The 21,433-nt window shown below is 36.3% G+C and overlaps 2 protein-coding genes across 2 annotated transcripts in view; both read left to right on the top strand.

The window, feature by feature from the left end:
- Nucleotides 1–1,134: 1,134 nt before the first annotated feature.
- LOC128221816 (uncharacterized) lies at nt 1,135–10,282 on the top strand. Its single transcript, XM_052930417.1, has 4 exons — nt 1,135–1,780; nt 2,391–2,578; nt 3,339–3,538; nt 9,176–10,282. The coding sequence occupies exons 1-4, from the start codon at nt 1,604–1,606 to the stop codon at nt 9,748–9,750; spliced, it is 1,140 nt and encodes a 379-aa protein (XP_052786377.1). The 5' UTR covers nt 1,135–1,603; the 3' UTR covers nt 9,751–10,282.
- A 9,102-nt stretch (nt 10,283–19,384) lies between these two features.
- The window catches only part of LOC128221809 (uncharacterized), a 38,449-nt gene continuing 36,400 nt past the window's right edge, over nt 19,385–21,433 (top strand). The window contains exon 1 of the mRNA XM_052930412.1: nt 19,385–19,937. Coding sequence (XP_052786372.1) covers nt 19,662–19,937 — 276 coding nt within the window. The 5' untranslated portion in view covers nt 19,385–19,661. The remainder of the gene's footprint in view (nt 19,938–21,433) is intronic.

The following is a 21,433-nucleotide window of genomic DNA, read 5'->3' as shown; positions in this document are numbered from 1 at the left end:
ATAGTTTTCGACATTTGTTCATCCTTTTTGGTATATTGAAACAATTTGATTCAATGTTTTAAATCTTACTTGGGAGTAATAGTGCATCTTGAATAGTATAAGTTAGTATATATACTGTACATGGATTACAATATCGGTTTAATATGACCTCAAAATGACAGATATGTGCATTAATCGTAAATTGTATACTGCATCGAACTAAACAAATAACCGTTTATTTGGTTTGGTTATTTGTTTATGTAAAATCATTCCTGTTTTAGGTACGGTTAGCTAATATAGACATGTATTTACTCTGGTATATATGGCTAAGTATACAGAGAGTGAGTTTAAGAGGCGGTTGGACTTATGGGTGCATTATTTGTATGCATACTCCCTCAAAACCAGAGAAAGTGGTGATTTTAAAGTGGGTAGGAGTCTGAGTGTTGCCCCCCCCCCCGGCCCAATCATTGAGCTATTTTTAGTCTTAAATGTTCAATGGTGCGTTTTGGTGAAATTGATTTATTTCTTTATCTAAGATTGATATTAAAACAAGTTGTTTTGTACATTTAAGGGGAGTGGGTCCTTCAAAGTCCGAGTCTGCTTGGGGTCAATTACTCCATGCAATCATTGAAATTGCCTTCGATCAGGACACTGTTTTAACGGGATTGCTATATCGAATGATATATATTTTTGTAGAAATGGCTTTAAAATAAAACGTAAGAAACATGTGGTTTTTTTCGAAAATCAATATCCAAAGTCACAAGAGGCAAGCAACTAAGAACTTCAAGTCATACATTTACTAATGTTTTATTAATTATTGATATTTTATATATTAATTTTAATTTAGATTTTGTTAATATTTCATCGAACGAAAACAATCTTAATAGACTATTATAAATTTGTTAAATTTATTTGGGTGCGTGCATCAGTGGAGATTGTATAGTATATCTCTTAAAATAATATAATTACATAGCCAGTTCAACATTCATCAATATTGACCCTATCAAGAGAAAATATAGCCGCCATTAAAGAAAAGATAACAATCACGTGTATTCAACATTACGTCATTAAACAGTGTGAAATCCGGCTAGTAGATTGGTATCAGGCCAAAAACAAGGGACCGGTCTCTCTGGGTGACCAAAATGTGACTAAGTACAACCTATGATTGGATCTCGCAAGATAAACAAACGGAGGTGGCTTTTATAAATATCGGATGATATTAAGTTGTTCTTTCCGTAGCTTTGTGTACCAAACTGTGTCATCAGATTAGTTCTTGAAAAATATAAGTGACATTGATCGTACTTGTAGTGTAACGAAAAATGTAAAATTTATGACGGACTCTGTTGAGACTTTGTCTGAAAGTGTTATTCAAGTTTCGTGTGTTTACAAAACGTTCGATTTATTGAATTTTTGAATAAGAGAATAACGTCAACTGAATAAATTTAAAGAATTATACAAGCGCAATATCTTAAAACCATGCCGAAGTTAATTTGATTGGAAAGAGAGCTACATGTATTTATTTTCCTAAAGTCAAACGAAATTTAAAGGACAATATCGCATAAACAAAGAAAGAAGGGCTGCGGTGAGTGTCATTTAAAAAAAAAATACTCAAAATTGAAACGATATGTTTACAGACAAAATTTCTCGTTTTTTGCTTGTAACGGTCGCTGTGGTAACATTACGCGAGGTCAAAGGTCACGGGTATATGTATGATCCCCCGCAAAGGTCCTCTGCGTGGAGGTTGGGCTTCAACACGCCCGTCAACTACCAGGATAACGAACTGTTCTGTGGTGGAGCGTCCGTAAGTATGATTTAATTCTTTTTCGAGACGATTGTTTTACGGCTTAAAGGGCTTGTTTTAGGAATGTTTTGCATGACAACCCCCTGCTGTGAATCTCCTGCTTATTGCACTGGTGTCACAGAAGGGGCCAATTTCCTGTGTATTCGTTTATTGGCTGATGGCCATTTAGGGTCCATTTTATAAGAAATCCTCCCAAACTGCACAGCAGGATACTCAGATCAGAGATCTGATAAGAGGGATCATCGCAAGATGATTAAGATCAATACACAGAGGATGTGTACATAGGTTGGGGGGGGGGGGGTAGTTACAGAAGGCTTTAACTAGGCCTTTAAAGATGCACTCTTACTCCAAAATCAGATTTACCACAATTAATAACAAGGTTTTAATTTATCAAAAATGTTGAATTGATTTTGAAAACAGTGGATACCGAGTTTAATTTGAAAGAAAGGTACAAAAACACGATATTTCTACTTTATGAAACGATAGTACATCATTATAAATCTTTTAGCACTCACCGATCATTTAAAAATTTTGCGGTTTTTTTTGCTATTTATTACACGGTTACAAACTTTTTATCAGGAATCAATACAAATTTGGATTGTTATTGCAGGTTCAATGGAACAAGAATGGTGGAAACTGTGGTGTGTGTGGCGATAACTATGCTGACGTCATCAAAGAGAACGAGGATATTGGCGGGAAGTACGTCACGGGTACTATAGTTCGCAGTTACGTCATGGGTAGCAAGATTGACGTCACAATCAAACTGACAGCCAATCACAGAGGATGGTGGGAATTCAGGTAGAATATGTTTCTTTTTTTTTTTATCAAACTCCCCTTACAGTATAGTATTTATATAACCATGATTTTTTTATTACGGAGGGGATGTGGCCATAGGGTGGGTCATGTCAACGCAACTGCCGCCTGTGGTTCGAACTCCCGTCATCGCCGAGTATATTTTTCTTCGTTAAATTTAACTTGAATGATCAAAATCTTGCCCGTTTATAGGTTCATTTCATCTTATTTATAAAATTTCCATAGCTATTCAACACATGCCCAAATACCATAAAACAACCTTATTTAGTTTAGTTAAAATTTATCTGGTTTACAACAATTATGAAGAAGGATACACTATCTTATGCTAAGTGACTCTCGTTGGTTCGATGTTTCGCGAGAGTATGGTCTTCTGTTGTTGGGGAACCGGAGTACCCAGAGAAAACCCACTTGTTCGGCTTGGTGACCACAAACCAAACTCACATATACACTGGCCGGGAATCGAACCTCGGACGCTAAGGTGGAGAGCGAGAACGCTAACTGGACTGCCTTGTTTACAAAACAGGACAGAGGAAAGGGGTTCCGTATACGCCTTTGGCTTCCTCCTAAATCCTTTACATGTATATGTAATGTTGTACATGTATATGTATATATTATGTGTTATAAAATAAAATAAAACTGTTTAAACCTGCAAAACCAGTACAAGAAATCGACACATAATTCACATATAATTCAATCAATCAACAATAAATAGATCGATACATCAATCAATCATTTCTTTTTGCAGATTGTGTCCCCTCCGAAATAGCAACACTGCCGTCACCATGGAGTGTCTGGATCAGCACGTGCTTGTCATCGAAGACGAAAGCACGCGCTATGACCTCGTGAAGAACTACGTGAATGGTGCTGGCAGCTTCCACGTGAAATTACAACTTCCTGATGACGTGACGTGTGAAAATTGCGTCCTGCACTGGAAATATCAGGCCGGTTAGTATCAAAGATGTGTATTAAGTAGTCAATCATGGTTCAAGTTCATTTTTTTTCTATTTTACAACAATTGTGAAGATTGAAGGTTATATTTACTTATATTTAGTCACTCTCGTTGGCACGATGTTGCGCGAGAGCATGGTCTTGTGTTACGATGGAAACCGGAGAACTCGGAGAAAACCCTCTTGTACCTCTTGGTTATCACCAACCAAACTCACATTCACACAGGACGGGAATCGAGCCTGGGTCGCCTCGGTGATAAACGTATGCGCTAACCGGATAAACTATTACGGGTTGGGATTATTTGGAATTACCACAATCCCCACCATACTCCTTCATTCGCTTTCAATTTGATTGTTACGTCAATCTTGCGACCAGCAAGCAACTAAAAATCGATATGTACACATACTATAGATCTTTAAATGGGTGGGTCATAAAATAATGTTTTTCAAAGTCAAAACAGTCTAAATATGAAGAGCTTCATCGGTTAACAATGTTTGTCACTGCCTTGCACTATTCATTGTCCATTAAATCGGCACGAAGCCATCTCCATCAGGCCCAAATTTCTCGAAGCTTCTTAAATTTAAGGGGCTCAAGTGCCTTATTTCAATTAGATTTCGATCAATATAAAATCGTTCATACTGAAGATCGTACAGATCATTCATATTTTAAGTTTAAAGACTCTAAAAGAACGCTAACAGAAACTTTAAAAATGGAAATATTACGAAAATTATAGAAAGAGTAAGCTTATCTTAATATTGTTATTTAAGACTTAAGAACTGTCAGGGAGTTCAGGCCTGAACAATATCTTCTCGAAAACTATTTTTATAACTGTTTTATTGTAATTATGGACATGATTAATTTATAACAGGAAATATTATTTATATAAATGAACAGATAACATTAACTGCTGATCGTTTGTATTCTTTCCATTTTTGTAACTTAAAGGCTTAGTTTAAGGAATGTTTGGCATGATAATCCCCTACAGTGCATCTCCTGCTAATTGCACTTGTGTCACAGTAGGGGGCAATTTCCTGTGCAATCGTTTATTGGCTCAGGGCCATTTAGTGTACATAAATGATGTACGTGAAGTTAGCGGCCTAGCGGCCTAGCGGCATAGCGGCGTGAAGTTAGCGGCCTAGCGGCCTAGCGGCGTGAAGTTAGCGGCCTGGCGGCCTAGCGGCCTAGCGGCGTGAAGTTGGCGGCCTAGCGGCCTAGCGGCCTGGCGGCCTAATTATTTTTTCTATGTCCAAGCAATTGTTAATGCGTTTTTTTTAAAACAATGATAAATCAAGGTTTTTTATTCATATAGTTACATATCGGCCTTAAATTGTTATCTATTCAGAATATTTTTCTTTACCTTTTATTCTAAAACAATTTAAAATTAACTGTTTTATGCACAAATTATCACTCTGAAGCGTTTTTCAACTTTTTTTCAAAAAAGTCGATCAAGCACTTCAGCGGCCTAGCGGCCTAGCGGCCTAGCGGCCTAGCGGCGTGAAGTTGGCGGCCTGGCGGCCTAGCGGCCTAAAATGGTATCCTATTTCAAACCATGTATACATGCATTTTCTTCTAAAACAATGACATATTAACTGTTTTATGCACAAATTAACACTTTGAAGCTATTAGCGATTATCAACAGTTTTTTTTCAAAAGTGTCGATAAAGCAGTCAGCTATTTCAAAGCATTAAACATGCCTGTTCTTCTAAAACAATGATATATTTACTGTTTTTATGCACAAATTATCACTCTGAAGCGTTTTTCAATTCTTTTCCAAAAAAAGTCGATCGAGCAATTCAGCGGCCTAGCGGCCTAGCGGCCTAGCGGCGTGAAGTTAGCGGCCTGGCGGCCTAGCGGCCTAGCGGCCTAAAATGGTTTCCTATTTCAAACCATGTATACATGTATTTTCTTCTTAAACAATGACATATTAACTGTTTGGATGCACAAATTAACACTTTGAAGCTATTAGCGATAATCAACATATTTTTTTTCTCAAAAAGTCGATTGAGCAGTCAGCTATTTCAAAGCATTAAACATGGCTGATCTTCTCAAACAATGATGTATTTGCTGTTTTTATGCACAAATTATCACTCTTAAGCGTTTTTTTTTTTCAAAAAAGTTGATCGAGCACTTCAGCGGCCTAGCGGCCTAGCGGCCTAAAATTGTTTCCTTTTTCAAACCATGTATACATGCATTTTCTTTTAAACAATGATATATTTACTGTTTTTATGCACAAATTAACACTTTGAAGCTATTAGCGATTATCAACAGTTTTTTTTTCAAAAGTGTCGATAAAGCATTCAGCTATTTTAAAGCATTAAACATGCCTGTTCTTCTAAAACAATGATGTATTTACTGTTTTTATGCACATAATATCACTCTGAAGCGTTTTTCAACTTTTTTTCAAAAAAGTCGATCGAGCACTTCAGCGGCCTAGCGGCCTAGCGGCGTGAAGTTAGCGGCCTGGCGGCCTAGCGGCCTAGCGGCCTAAAATGGTATCCTATTTCAAAGCATGAATACATGCATTTTCTTCTAAAACAATGACATATCAACTGTTTGAATGCACAAATTAACACTTTGAAGCTATTAGCGATAATCAACATATTTTTTTTTTCAAAAAGTCGATTGAGCAGTCAGCTATTTCAAAGCATTAAACATGGCTGATCTTCTAAAACAATAATGTATTTACTGTTTTTATGCACAAATTATCACTCTAAAGCGTTTTTTTTATTTTTATTTTCAAAAAAGTTGATCGAGCACTTCAGCGGCCTAGCGGCGTGAAGTTAGCGGCCTTGCGGCCTAGCGGCTTAGCGGCCTAAAATTGTTTCCTATTTCAAACCATGTATACATGCATTTTCTTTTAAAACAATGATATATTAACTGTTTTTATGTACAAATTAACACTTTGAAGCTATTAGCAATTATCAACAGGTGTTTTTTTTCAAAAGTGTCGATAAAGCAGTCAGCTATTTCAAAGCATTAAACATGCCTGTTCTTCTAAAACAATGATGTATTTACTGTTTTTATGCACAAATTAACACTTTGAAGCTATTAGCGATTATCAACAGTTTTTTTTCAAAAGTGTCGATAAAGCAGTCAGCTATTTCAATGCATTAAACATGCCTATTCTTCTAAAACAATGATGTATTTACTGTTTTTAGGCACATAATATCACTCTGAAGCGTTTTTCAACTTTTTTTCAAAAAGTCGATCGAGCACTTCAGCGGCCTAGCGGCCTAGCGGCGTGAAGTTAGCGGCCTGGCGGCCTAGCGGCCTAGCGGCCTAAAATGGTATCCTATTTCAAAGCATGTATACATGCATTGTTTTCTAAAACAATGATATATTATCTGTTTTAAGCAAACACTATCACTCTGAGGCGATTATCAACCTTTTTTTCAAAAAGTCGAACAAGCAGTCAGCTTTTCAAAGCATGTGAACATGCCTATCCTTCTCAAAAATATGTTGATAATCGCCTCAGAGTGATAGTCTGTGCATAAAAACAGTTAACATATCATTTTTTTAGAAGAAAATGCATGTAAACATGCTTTGAAATAGGAGAGCATTTTAGGCCGCCAGGCCGCTAGGCCGCTAGGCCGCTAACTTCACGCCGCTAGGCCGCTAGGCCGCTGAAGTGCTCGATCAATTTTTTTTGAAAAAAAAACAAAACAAAAAACAAAACGCTTTAGAGTGATAATTTGTGCATAAAAACAGCAAATACATCACTGTTTTAGAAGATCAGCCATGTTTAATGCTTTGAAATAGATGACTGCTCAATCGACTTTTTTGAAAGAAAAAAAATATGTTGATTATCGCTAATAGCTTCAAAGTGTTAATTTGTGCATTCAAACAGTTAATATGTCATTGTTTAAGAAGAAAATGCATGTAAACATGCTTTGAAATAGGAAACCATTTTAGGCCGCTAGGCCGCTAGGCCGCTAGGCCGCCAGGCCGCTAACTTCACGCCGCTAGGCCGCTAGGCCGCTGAAGTGCTCGATCGACTTTTTTGGAAAAGAATTGAAAAACGCTTCAGAGTGATAATTTGTGCATAAAAACAGTAAATACATCATTGTTTTAGAAGAATAGGCATGTTTAATGCTTTGAAATAGCTGACTGCTTTATCGACACTTTTGAAAAAAAAAACCTGTTGATTATCGCTAATAGCTTCAAAGTGTTAATTTGTGCATAAAAACAGTTAATATGTCATTGTTTTAGAAGAAAATGCATGTATACATGGTTTGAAATAGGAAACAATTTTAGGCCGCTAGGCCGCCAGGCCGCTAACTTCACGCCGCTAGGCCGCTAGGCCGCTGAAGTGCTCGATGAACTTTTAAAAAAATAAAATAAAAAACGCTTTAGAGTGATAATTTGTGCATAAAAGCAGTAAATATATCATTGTTTTAGAAGATCAGGCATTTTTAATGATTTGAAATAGCTGACTGCTTAATTGACGCTTTTAAAAAAAAATGTTGATAATCGCTAATAGCTTCAAAGTGTTAATTTGTGCATAAAAATAGCTAAGATGTCATTGTTTTAGAAGAAAATGCATGTATTCATTCTTTGAAATAGGATACCATTTTAGGCCGCTAGGCTGCTAGGCCGCCAGGCCGCTAACTTCACGCCGCTAGGCCGCTAGGCCGCTGAAGTGCTCGATCGACTTTTTTGAAAAAAAGTTGAAAAACGCTTCAGAGTGATATTATGTGCATAAAACAGTTAATTTAAAATTGTTTTAGAATGAAAGATAAAGAAAGATATTCTGAATAGATAACAATTTAAGGCCGCTATGTAACTATATGAATAAAAAACCTTGATTTATCATTGTTTTTTTTAAAAAAAACGCATTAACAATTGCTTGGACATAGAAAAAATAATTAGGCCGCTAGGCCGCCAACTTCACGCCGCTAGGCCGCTAGGCCGCCAGGCCGCTAACTTCACGCCGCTAGGCCGCTAGGCCGCTTGGCCGCTAACTTCACGCCGTTAGGCCGCTAGGCCGCTAGGCCGCTAACTTCACGTACATTAGTGTCCATTCTTATAATAAAACATCGAAAACTGCACAGCAGGATACTCAGATTGGAGATCTGATAAGCCAATTAGGCAATAAGATTAAGATCAATTAACAGAGGTTGTGTACAATTACACTTTTTGTTTTGTTTGTTTGTTGTTGTTTTTTGGGGGGGTGGGGGGTGGGGGTGGGTGGGGGGTGGTCACTTATAGAATGCTTAAACCAGGCCTTTAAGTATAGTTATAATCCGAGGCCTTTAAGGGTATGTAAATTAATTCCGAATTCCTGGGCCATTTTTATCGAAAACAACCTCGGATGAATAACGACGGTTTTCATAGCCAGAAAACGGTACTGTTTAAGTCCGCTGCAAGTAGATCGCGTAGTAATTTTAATTAGCAATTAAACTTAATGGCTTAAATCTTAGGAATATTAATTATGTTTGCAATTATACACTTCACTGGCAATCCATTTAAACTTAAATCAATAAATACAAACTAAAACACTGCATTTAATTAATGATATAATTTAAAAAGTACGAACTACTTCAACTGATGTACCGGCATACATCCAAGGTTGTTTTCGATAAAAAATGGTCCAGGATCTCCGAATGAATTAAGGCTATATTTATTTTGGTGCAGGAAACAACTGGGGGTGTGACGAAACAGGATGTTGCGTCGGTTGTGGCGATGCGCAAGAAAACTTCTGGAACTGCGCAGACATTCGTATCTATGACGACACGACCGGAACTGACGTCACTTCAGAAACAACAACTTCTCAAACAACAACTCAGAAAGCCACGACTCAACATACTGACCAACCAACAACCAAAACAGCTGAACCAACTTCTACGGAAACACTTCAGACAACTACAACAACGAAAAGAACTACAACTGATCAATTAACAACAACAGCACCGGATTCTACAACTAAACGTCAAACCACTTCTGAGAAGTCTATAACTACGACTACGGAGGAATCCGGAAGCAACAAATGCAGAGCAACTTCGGCTTTGTCGGGCGCGAGCATGGACCAGTGGTGCGAAACAAACTGCGCGGCCGGATATTGCCCGGCTAGTCACTGCACATGCACGGGAAAGGAAACGGCGTGCACGTGCAAAGCAGTTTGGCCCTACTCCGCGAACCCTTCAATGAAAGACTGGTGTTGCAAAAATTGCGCTCTGGGAAACTGCCCCTCTTCACATTGTGCATGTTAATATACAAAAAATCGCTACAAGAAGAAAAGGGTCATATTGATCAATTAATATTTTAAATTAAGTTTTTTTTTAAATTAATATTCTGTGTGTGTTTTATAAAAAAAGAATACAAATGTCAATTTGAGGTACCCGTGATTTTAAAAGCATGACATACTACTGGTGTCCCTACTTTATATTTGAAGTCACATCTTACGTCCTTGACTACACGGACTATTTCTGCTTGTTGCGTTTTGTATATGGCGGCCTGGATCTATTACGCATTCCCTAATGTGATAATTTATTAGTGTTGATTGAACTTTGTTCTTTGAAACTATCCATTTTCATGCTCAACAAACTGTGTTTTATATCCATATGGCCATGCCAAATTCATTCTGTGTTTAGCGTCGTTGGGTTGGTAGTCTTATACTTTTATATGGAAAATCAAACACAAAACAACATAAACATACTACGTTTTAGGTTAGGACAAACATAATAAAATGATTAAAATAACATGCAACTATTGATAAATAGTGAATAAATGATATTCATTTTATTGTACCTTATCAAAGTCCCTTGTTTAACATTTGACGTTAGTCAATTAACTGTTTCCGGTGAATATAGGGCAATCTACACCATTACGGAAGAGACTACTTAGTGGCTCATGCCCTTTCCTCTCTTAATAAACACATAACAGTGAATCAGGTAGTTTGTGCTGAGCATGCTGTATCTAACTTGATCTACTTAATGTTGTTAACATTTCCACGGTATAGTTTGTACTCCTACGCCGGATGTGATCACTTTATCGTTGTAAGAGTTGTAACGTTCCGTCAAATTTATTTTTCTTACAAGAAATGTAAGTTTTTTTCTAACGCTGTTATTTCGTGTTGATTATGCACCAGTCAATTGTAATCACAGCCCCCCCCCCCCCAAGGTCCGGGGAATAGCAGGGACTTTGACTTTCAGTCCAGCCAAGCACGGGTAAGATCCCCGTCCTGCGGGGACGAACTGCTGGTCAAATCCCCGTCAAATGCCCCCTCATATCAGGGAGCTTCGGTAAGGCCCATTCCCCACTATTTTTGCGCAAAGGAAAAACGTCGCATTCACCCGGCACTGCGTGGCCACCTGGAATATAAAACACCGCTAATTTCCCAGGCCAACCCAGGTATACCCCCGGACCAGGGGGTGGGGGTGCATGGTTACAATTGACTGGTGCATTAGTATATATGAAATTTGTTTGGTGGTCACAAGCCCATACCGTCCAAGGTGGCGGACAAAGATAAAGCGGTCATCGAAGCGTGCATGCATAATGATGAAATTGGCACGCTGAAAGCGACACAATTGATGAAGTATTTAGCGGAAAGCTGAGGTGGAGCGGTCGAATGAAGTCAATTGGCGTCATGTAAATGTATATTATTCTTTCAGACTTCCACTTGTGAAATCAATTCTCAATGGCAGTTGATGTAAAGAGAAATTGATTATTTTCTTCAATATTACCTGTTTTGTTCAGCTTTGTAATTCGAACTAATTTTAAACACTGATTAAATCTAGTACGGCCTGAGGCGGTAGGCGAATACTCAGAGATTAGAGTCGTATATTTAATACTGTATACTGTATATATATGTATTTATATTTGTTGACCGTCTTCATTTAGATCGAACGCTTATATTTACATTCACGCTTGATTTTTTTGTACGATAAAAATCTGTGTTCATTTTGCATTAACCGATCGATTTTTCGACCGTGGCGTTTATCGGTGACCTCTGACTTAATGGGTTATATATATTGATAAAAAAATATTAAAGTGACTCGCTCATGTGTTTGGACTAAAAATTAGTTTTCCCGGTAATACATCTAAATACACTTATTTTATCATTATTTTTCTTTATGATATCGAAAGTGCAGAAAAAAATACAGTTATAGCATTAACAAGTACTTTTGTCTATTGGCGTTCGAACCCACCCCATAAAATCAAGAAAAAGTAGAAACAGCCATTTAGCCCACATGGCCAGCGGAACTTGGAGAAATTATATGGATATGTTGTTAATAATACATTGATAACATCACCTAATAATGTCAATCAACCAATGACGCAAAACCACAGCCCTAAATAATTTTCAATCGCGTTACTTATGCTAATGAAAATAGTGATCTTCAAAGACGGCATTTGGGCATTTATAAGCATTTGCTGAACGGTTTCAACTTTTTGTATTTTTGTTTTAACACCTTTTGATTTGCCACACTTTATTTCGTAATTAAAATGGTGTATTTTACAAACCATGACCTAGTAACTTTAAAAATCTCGCTTATTTTCTTTCCTTTATTGATAATAAAGCATAAACACGTTAAAATCGAAAAATAAATAAAGTAAGAAAAAGGACAAATGGAAACTTAAGAATCGATTCTGTATGAACGCCCAGTCGTATTTTTACAGATTTTCCAAGAAGCGATCTTTAAAGCTGCACTCTCACAGATTAACAATTTTAACCTTTTTATGCGATTTATTGTCTCAGAATCAACTGATTTTAGCATCTGTGCCTTCAATTTAGTAAATACAGATAACTTGCAATAAAACAAATCTCAATGTTCGGTATACTGCTGAAAAATATTTATGTTTTTCTTTAAAGCTGCACTCTCACAGATATACCATTTTTACAACTTTTTTTTTATTTTTTGTCTTGGAAAGAGCAAATTTTTGCGTAAATATCTGCAAACCAATGATATAAGACTGCTGACAAAAAATCAGATCGTCGATTTTCATATTTCCTTTCGAAAATTAATGTTTTATGGCTTAAACCGTTACTAACAGTTTAACAAAAATGCATAAAACATCAATTTTTGAACTTAAATATAAAAACCTGCGATCTATTTTTTTGTCAGCAGTCTTTTATAACTGGTTTTCATGGATTTTCGCAAACATTGGCTCGTTCCAAGACAAAAAAATAAATAAAAAAATGTTAAAACGTTTAATCTGTGAAAGTGCACCTTTAAGCTTTAGTGACGCTTTAATCGATGAATCATAACTTTTTTAACATTAATTTGAAAAACTGCGATCTGATATTTTGTCAGCAATCATATACCACTGATTGTCTGACAATTATGTAAACATTGGCTCATTTCAAGACATAAAAAGATTACAATTGTCAAAACAATCAATCTGTGAGAGTGCAGCTTTAAGTCTCTACAGACTGTGATTCTAATATTGTTTTTTATGCTTAAGCCGAAACAAATCTGTTCTGTTCTGTTCTGTTCTGTTCTGTTCATATAATGCGTAAATAATTGTTATAGATGTAAATGTACTTTAATTATAATATTATACTTAATACAATATTTATAATAATGTATATGCATTATATATATATATATATATATATATATATATATATATATATATATATATATATATATATATATATATATATATATATATATATATATATTGTAATCGTCGGCAACCACGGTTCATTTTCCGTTACACTTCATTATGAGATGTAACGGAAAATATACAGTGGTAGCCGACGATGATAACATTAATTTGTACGAGTCTTAAATCTCACGACTTAGGGGCGACAACAATGGTCATTAATATCGACCGCACAGTCAGAGTAGTGCCCCTTTCCGGAGTTTTAAAGGCCTAGTTTAAGGAATGTTTGGCATGATAATTCCCTGCTGTGCATCTCCTGCTAATTGCACTGGTGTCACAGTAGGGGCCAATTTCCTGTTTATTTGTTTATTGGCTCAGGGCCATTTTAACTCATCATTGTTTTAGAATAAAACGTAAAGATAAATGCTCTGAATAGAAAACAATTTAAGGCCTCTATGAAACTGTATAATTAAAAACTTTGATTTATCATTGTTTTAAAAAAAAACCGCGTTAACAATTGCTTTGAAATAGAGAAAAAATCACGCCGCCAGGCCGCTAGGCCGCCAACTTCACCCCGCTAAGCCGCCAGGCCGCTAGGCCGCTAACTTCACGTACATAGGCCGCCAGGCCGCTAGGCCGCCAACTTCACGCCGCTAGGCCGCCAGGCCGCTAGGCCGCTAACTTCACGTACATAGATATACAGATATCTTGAAAATGGACAGTATTAGAAAAGGTCTACCAATCGAAACAGCTTATAAGTGCATACATAACTATTATATCTTGGAGTTAAAGTCTAATTATCTATTAAACTGAAATTACTATGCGCTCAACTTGCAAAGTAGTTAATGTAAACAATTCTGAAATTTTAAACCGTCCAGGGGCGGAGCCAGGATTTAAAGTAAGATGGTGCGTAGCTTAGGGGCACAAGCGTTAGATATTCGCCATTCCCTTGAAACTGAAATTGAAACGGGTTAAAATTAAAACAATTTCTAGTCCGAAAAAGTGCATTTAGAGCATATTATACCCTTTAATTTGTGACGATTTAGAGCGCCGAATCTTTTTAATGCATATTTTTTTCTAAATATTTACATGCTTAATAATAATAATAATAATAATAATAATAATATTAATAATAATAATTATTATTATTATTATTATTATTATTATTATTATTATAATTATTATTATTATTATTATTATTATTATTATTATTATTATTATTATATAGGCGTCCAAATGTGGGCTGCTAGCACAATAAAACAACACGTTTTTTTAATATCAGGGGCAGTATTCATAAAACTTCGTTAGTGATTTCCTAACATAGTTCACTTTGCTAATTTTAGTATCTATTTAGTCCTATGTAATAAAAACAAATTCAAAATAAAGAATTTTTATTTACCTTATTTAAAACAACAACAACAACTTTAATATTAAATACACTTTTACATTTCTTTTAATTTGATCTTACCTGGCACGTACCATTCGTATTTGTTTTCAAACCAGTCAACTTGCACGTACCATACATATCTGTTTTCAAACCAGTCAACTTGCACGTACCATACATATCTGTTTTCAAACCAGTCTACTTGCACGTACCATACATATCTGTTTTCAAACCAGTCTAATTGCACGTAGCATACATATCTGTTTTCAAACCAGTCTACTTGCACGTAGCATACATATCTGTTTTCAAACCAGTCTACTTGCACGTACCATACATATCTGTTTTCAAACCAGTCTACTTGCACGTACCATACATATCTGTTTTCAAACCAGTCTACTTGCACGTACCATACATATCTGTTTTCAAACCAGTCTACTTGCACGTAACATACATATCTGTTTTCAAACCAGTCTACTGGCACGTACCATAGGTATCTGACGACTGGCACGTACCATAGGTATCCTATGACTGGCCCGTATCATAGGTATCTGATGACTGGCACGTACAAAAGTTATCTGATGACTGGCACGTACCATTTGCATTTGTTTTCAAATCAGTCATCTGGCACGTACCATACGTATTTGTTTCCAAACTAGTCTACTGGCACGTACCATTCGTATTTGTTTCCAAACTAGTCTACTGGCACGTACCATACGTATTTGTTTTCAAACCAGTCTACTGACACGTACCGTTCGTATTTGCTTTCAAACCAGTCAACTCGCACGTAACATACGTATTTGTTTTATAACCAGTCTACTAGCACGTACAATACGTATTTGTCTTCAAACCAGTCTACTGGCACGTACCATATGTATTTTTTTTTCAAACCAGGCTACTTGCACGAACCATACGTATTCATGCGTATTTGTTTTCAAACCAAGCAACTAGCACTCACCATTCGTATTTGTTTTCAAACCAGTCTACTGGCAAGCAACATACGTATTTGTTTTTAAACCAGTCTACTGGCACGTAATATTTACGGTACGTATTTTTTTTCAAACTAGTCACGTCATATTTACGGTACGTATTTTTTCAAACCAGTTACGTCATATTTAAGGAGCGTTTTTTTTCAAATCAGTCACGGGATATTTACGGTACGTTTTTTTTTCAAACCAGTCAGCTCATATTTACAGTCGTTTTTTTTCAAACCAGTCACCTCGCCTTTACCTTACGTACATGTATGCTGTCTTCGAACCAAACACCTCACATTGACATTTCGTATTCTAATGTTTTCAAATTAATCACAGAGGTTTTACCTACCTTTTTTCAAACCAGTAACCTCACAATCATATCTCGTTTATTTTTATCTCGTACAGTTTAGAACTGTACGAATCGGACAGCTTGAACGCTTCAGCAAATGTTGATGTTTGCTGAAATAACGTCCTTGAAGGCCATAATAATCTGTTCCAGAAACATGAGTGAGTCAAATGAATTAAACTCGATCATGTATATATATTAACATGTTTTTTTTGCTTGCTCCAATATTGTACGCCGTTAGGTATGAAGCGACAAACCCCAGTTTAAACAAAACATACGCTCATTTAGCTTTGTCAGATATGCGTCTCAATAGACGCAAGAAAAACGGAACTAAATAATCGTATTTATATAAAATATACGTACCACGAACCTTTTTTCAGAATAGAATTGGCCACCAACAGGTTAATTTATGTGTTCTGACCTTTTGCAAAAAATGTTAAACACTACAAAAAACATAGAAGAAGACACCTCGTATTTGTCGCGAAATGTGACGGTAATGGTCGTATAATTAGCAAAACCTCATTGTCATTTATAGTCCGGCGTCCTTTTAATGTATGACTTTTGACTGCCACTATTTATATAGCACGACATAAAGTACATTTGTCAGCAGATGTAGCGATTTTGCAAGAGTTCAACCAAAATGAAAATGCGCACGTCAAATTTAACCGGGACTGACCAGTCGTTCTTTTTCCCAATTGTGTAACGCTTTCAATGGCAAACATCATTCATTGTTATTTGAGGCTGATCCGACAAATCTCTTCATCGTTAAATGTGGTCCCTTGTAACAGTGCTTTACCCTAGTGCACGTTAAACAACCAGGGTAGCTCTAACCAGGGTTACATTCTGTCTGTACAATAAGGTCCAAAAACCTAAAATGACTAGCAATCTTATCTTTAAACTCGCCGAATGGACCTTGCGCGAGTATAAATTAGCTCACACTTGAACACACCACTTGTTACTTAATCACCGCCCCGAAATCATAACGACTTTAAACTTCCGTGTGTGTTTAAAGGTCCACCTACTGACATTTATCCAATACACTCGTATTCCCTGTGTCAGAGTTTGCGCTGTCAATGTGTTAGCCAATGAAGTTAAGTCTGTTAGGCTGCGCTGACTCCGCCCATTCTTAATCATAAAATTTTACTTCATGTCATCTAACTATTACGAATATTACTGAAGGAGGTTGTTGACAATTACTTGAGTTTGATTGAATGATCTTTTAAAAAAAAATGGCGATTTAACCGCCAATAACATTGTAGTAGCATCATAAATATGTTTCTGAGCTCGTCTCATTTAATTAACAGTTTTCTTTTACGTCACTCATTTTAAATTGCCTTTTCTACTAGGCTACTCATGGTGAAATGGACTTGATCCCTCAACTAAATATCCAGTGTACCCAATTTCAAATAAGAAAAATACACTCTCACAGACTAACCGTTTTGACAAAAGAGCATATCGCAATTGTTCATATTTACGTTTGAAATACCAACGCCTTACAGGAGCGGATCAAGGAATTGTCGTTAGAGAAGGCGTACCTTATGGGCGCATCCTTTTGACATGCGCCCTCTCTCAGAACCGAAAGTGTATGGCATAATCTGATTTCATCGGGATTTGGGGGTACTCCCTCAAGAACATTTTGTTGTCGAAAATGGTACATTATGAGCACATTTAATAACCTTTTACTCCCACATTGATATAAAAAGTGAACTTGGACGATATGAGAGGGGGCACGCGCCGGGTGCGCCCCCCTTTAGAGACGGTATTGCTTTTAGAAACACAAACTTTTCAGCAGTTTTTGAAACATTTAAGATCTGTTATATTTAAGGAATAAATTGCGTGCTTGATGCCTTTATCGGGGTATGAACGCTGTTGGGCTGGTTAAAGTGTGTGGAGTACATATTTATATGTACACACTCGTGTTTATGCCCATATATGTTTCAATATAGTATCCAATACGTTAATTCATAAACATTATTGTTATGTCGTTAATTATATGAACAACCTCTTAGTATGTTAGCGATTCAACCAATTAGTACGGCAAATAAAACGTCGATCAATATTCATCTGAAAATGAAATGTTTCATTGGCTTAAAATTATATTAATCATTATCAATGGCATTCGGAATGCCTCGGCCATTTTTATCGAAAACAACCTCCGATCTATTGCGGTATATCAGAAGAAGTAGGTCGTAAAATCTTGAACAGCCATAATGCAGCCAATGGGCGCGGTTAGACCTTGATAAACTCCAATAAACAAATCTTGAATTGTATTATAAATCAAATCTAGTTTTTAGCTTGTATTTGTTGATCTAAGTTTAAATTGATTGAAATTGAAGTGGATTATTGCAAACATAATTAAGATTACCCAACAGTTAAGTCATGAAGTTTAACTAACCCTTGAGGTTGGGAGGAGGGGGGGGGGCAAAACCACTTCCCCTAATAGTCTATCAAGGCCACAACAGCATGTTTGTTATTCTTGCTTCGGAATAATTTTTACATAATCTTTTTTCTCCTCCTAAAATCGGTTTAAATGAAACCAACATAAGTTGGGGTCAGAAGGTCTACGAATTGCACATTAGTGTACTTCGATCCCTTAAATTATTCTGGGGCCGTATTCACTTAGCATCTTAGTAACAATTTTCAACTTAGTGAAAAATTGCCTTTTTATAATTTGAATTTTAAATAAACGAACAATGTTTGTACACCAAAAATGTGAAAATTAGCAAGAAAATGGTGAAAAGTAGCGTATATTTAAAATAATAGATATCAAAAATTACGAAATTCTGACTAAGTTGAAAATATTCACTAAGATGCTTATTGAATACGGCCCCTGTGCTACACTGAAAGCCAGGTCGCCAAACAATTAACAATGGCCCTGCTGTCAGTGTTTAGATACAAAAGGTTAAGATCGAACAGACACACACAAAGCACCTCAAGAATTAATAAAACTATAATTAACTTCTAAGAATTCAAGCATGTAACATGTACCAAAAAATCCTTCAAATTCATGCAAGAGACCTGTCTGCTTGTTGATTTAATGCTATTCTGAGACAAAGGTTATATCACAAAAAGCTACACTGCCACTGACCCTTATCCATGTCAATTTAGTCATATAATACTACCATTTCGTCACATGTCATTCCATTTCTATATAACTGTCATACAATTGGAGTTACGGCTATTTATCAACAATTTTCTGTGTTGTTAAGGCCGGACCGCTCGTTTTCATATATTTTACCGCGCACTTTCATCCGTTTTGACTTTATAGGAACGTTAAAGCAGGTTGCCGTTGACAAGTACGCTTGAGTTTATATTATGGAACAGTAACACGTCTTTCTGACATTTGTATCAGCTCTGTACAAGACTGCTTTTGACAGCTGAAGCTGGCTTTGTGTTATCTTAAAACAAATGGACTGACAGGTTTTTTTTAAATTAAATTCGTATGACAGCTTTTCAGTTTGGTACTGAAAATACTCGTTCCATGTGATAAATCATAAACAAAGACGCCCGTGTGAGTGAATTATAATATTTAATATTTCCGGAGCGAATATGTTTGTAATATGATTTGCATAATTCGGAATTTAGACTTTGGCGATAATGGTTGAAAATGTAATTACTGAGACCGACTATTCGGATTAATAATTTCGATTTTTCTGTAGATTTGGATAGCTTGGCTGTCCAGGTTTATATGGGTTAGTTTCGGAATTATTTCGATAATCGGTGAAGTGAATAAATAATAAGACAATTTAATAAAGATAGGCATAAATTAAAGAAATTGTGTTAACTGCAACGTATATCTTGCAAGAAGATTTAGAACATTCATACAGTTAAAGTGTCATTTGTACAAATAAGCAAGCAACCACATGAAAGATGGAACGACATTTAGCAGCGATGTTACTAACGATTATGCTTATATGTGGTTTACAAACTGTATTTTCAAAATCATTAATTACAAAAACGCAAACTCAAAATGAGACACCACACGCAGTTCCAGCGGATAAAGGACACATTAGCGCAAGTTTGGTGGCAAGCTTGCAGACAGCAATAAAGGAGAATAGCAAGAATGTTGCGGAAAGCACTGGACGCATTAAAGCAGTGCTGCCAGGAGTTGCAGAACATGCCTTCATGAAAGTCGATCCAGATGTCGTATGTACTGTAGATATTTCTTAAGTTATCTTTCGTTTCTATCGTCGTCGTTGCAAGCATCATCGTCATGATTATGATGATGATGATGATGATGATGGTGGTGGTGGTGGTCGTGTTGCTGCTGCGGATGATGATGATTCAGTCATGGTCCAATTTTATCATTAACAACGACATTTTTTAGAATCAATATTTCTGAGCAATAAAGATATGAATTTGCAACAAATGTATTTGTCAGCTCAGACAAAGTTATTTCATTTTATTTTGGAACTAATACATCCAATTTAGTTTGCAACACGGACATACAATTTAACTGAATATCTCTCGACAATTTTTTTCCGCTCGAAAATAAAATGGCCCAATAGTACTTCATATTTGGTTGACCAAACTATGGGACGATCTATTACAAGTAAGTTTATCAATACAATGCAATTATGCAAGACTTAAGAAGCAAATAGCGTTAATTGGCTAATCCAATCTTTTACGAACAAAGCAAACAACATATTTTATTCAGTTTTTTTTCTATTAAGTTCATATTGACTTGTTGATCATAATAGTTCATTTTAAAACTGTAGGGACAAACTCAGTAGCTGAAACTGTACAGTGATCCTTTTTGAACCATATGATTGAGTTACAGATAAAACGATTTTGACTTTGACAATTTTGTTTTATTAATAGCTACGTGGCCACAAATCAATCAGATAAAAAAGTGCCAAATATCGGTGTTATATTTTTACCTGTACGTAAATCATACGCTTTTTTGTTTTAATCATAAAGTCAAATGAGTTGAACAAGATTTTGAGATTAACCTTTATTATATTATTATATATTGTGCGGTTTCAACAATGTCACTGGTTGAAACCAACAATTGAAACCACGGCCCTCCAGTTCCGGGGAATAGCGGGGACTTTGGCTTTCGGTCCAGCCAAGCCCGGGTGAAACCCCCGCCCTTCGCGGACGAACTGATGGTTAAATCTCCGCCAAATGCCCCCGCACCACAGGAACCCTAAGTAAGGCACATTCCCCGCTATATTTGGCGGGAATACAAAACCATCGCATTCACCCGGCACTGCGGGGCCACCGTGAAGGTAAAAACACGGCCCATTTCCCCGGCTATCATCGGTATAACCCCGGACCTTGGGGGCCGTGGTTACAATTGATTGGTACATAATCGACATCCAACGAAGGAATCACAACGTCAAGAGACGTTTCCAATAAAGATCTAAGTCAATCAAAGACGTTTCTTGAACTAAATTTAATCTCACATTTACATTAGACTACTGCATATATTTTAATTCAACTTTAGCCAGTTTTAAAAGGGAACACAGAAAGTTAACAAAACTAGAAAATCAACGTGTAACTATTTTTAACATTTGTACAGGTTCAGATTTATGTAAGTGTATCTTAATCGTAAATTGAAATGACTTAAATATTATATTTTCGCAAGTTTATTACAAAATTGTGTGAATAAGCCAGTATTAAAATTGAATACATTGATG

This window comes from Mya arenaria, chromosome 16 (assembly GCF_026914265.1).
Source record: "Mya arenaria isolate MELC-2E11 chromosome 16, ASM2691426v1".
In the NCBI taxonomy this organism is placed as follows: Eukaryota; Metazoa; Mollusca; class Bivalvia; order Myida; family Myidae; genus Mya; species Mya arenaria.
Note: the sequence above shows the minus strand (reverse complement) of the source record. Positions and strands in the feature narration are given on the sequence as shown.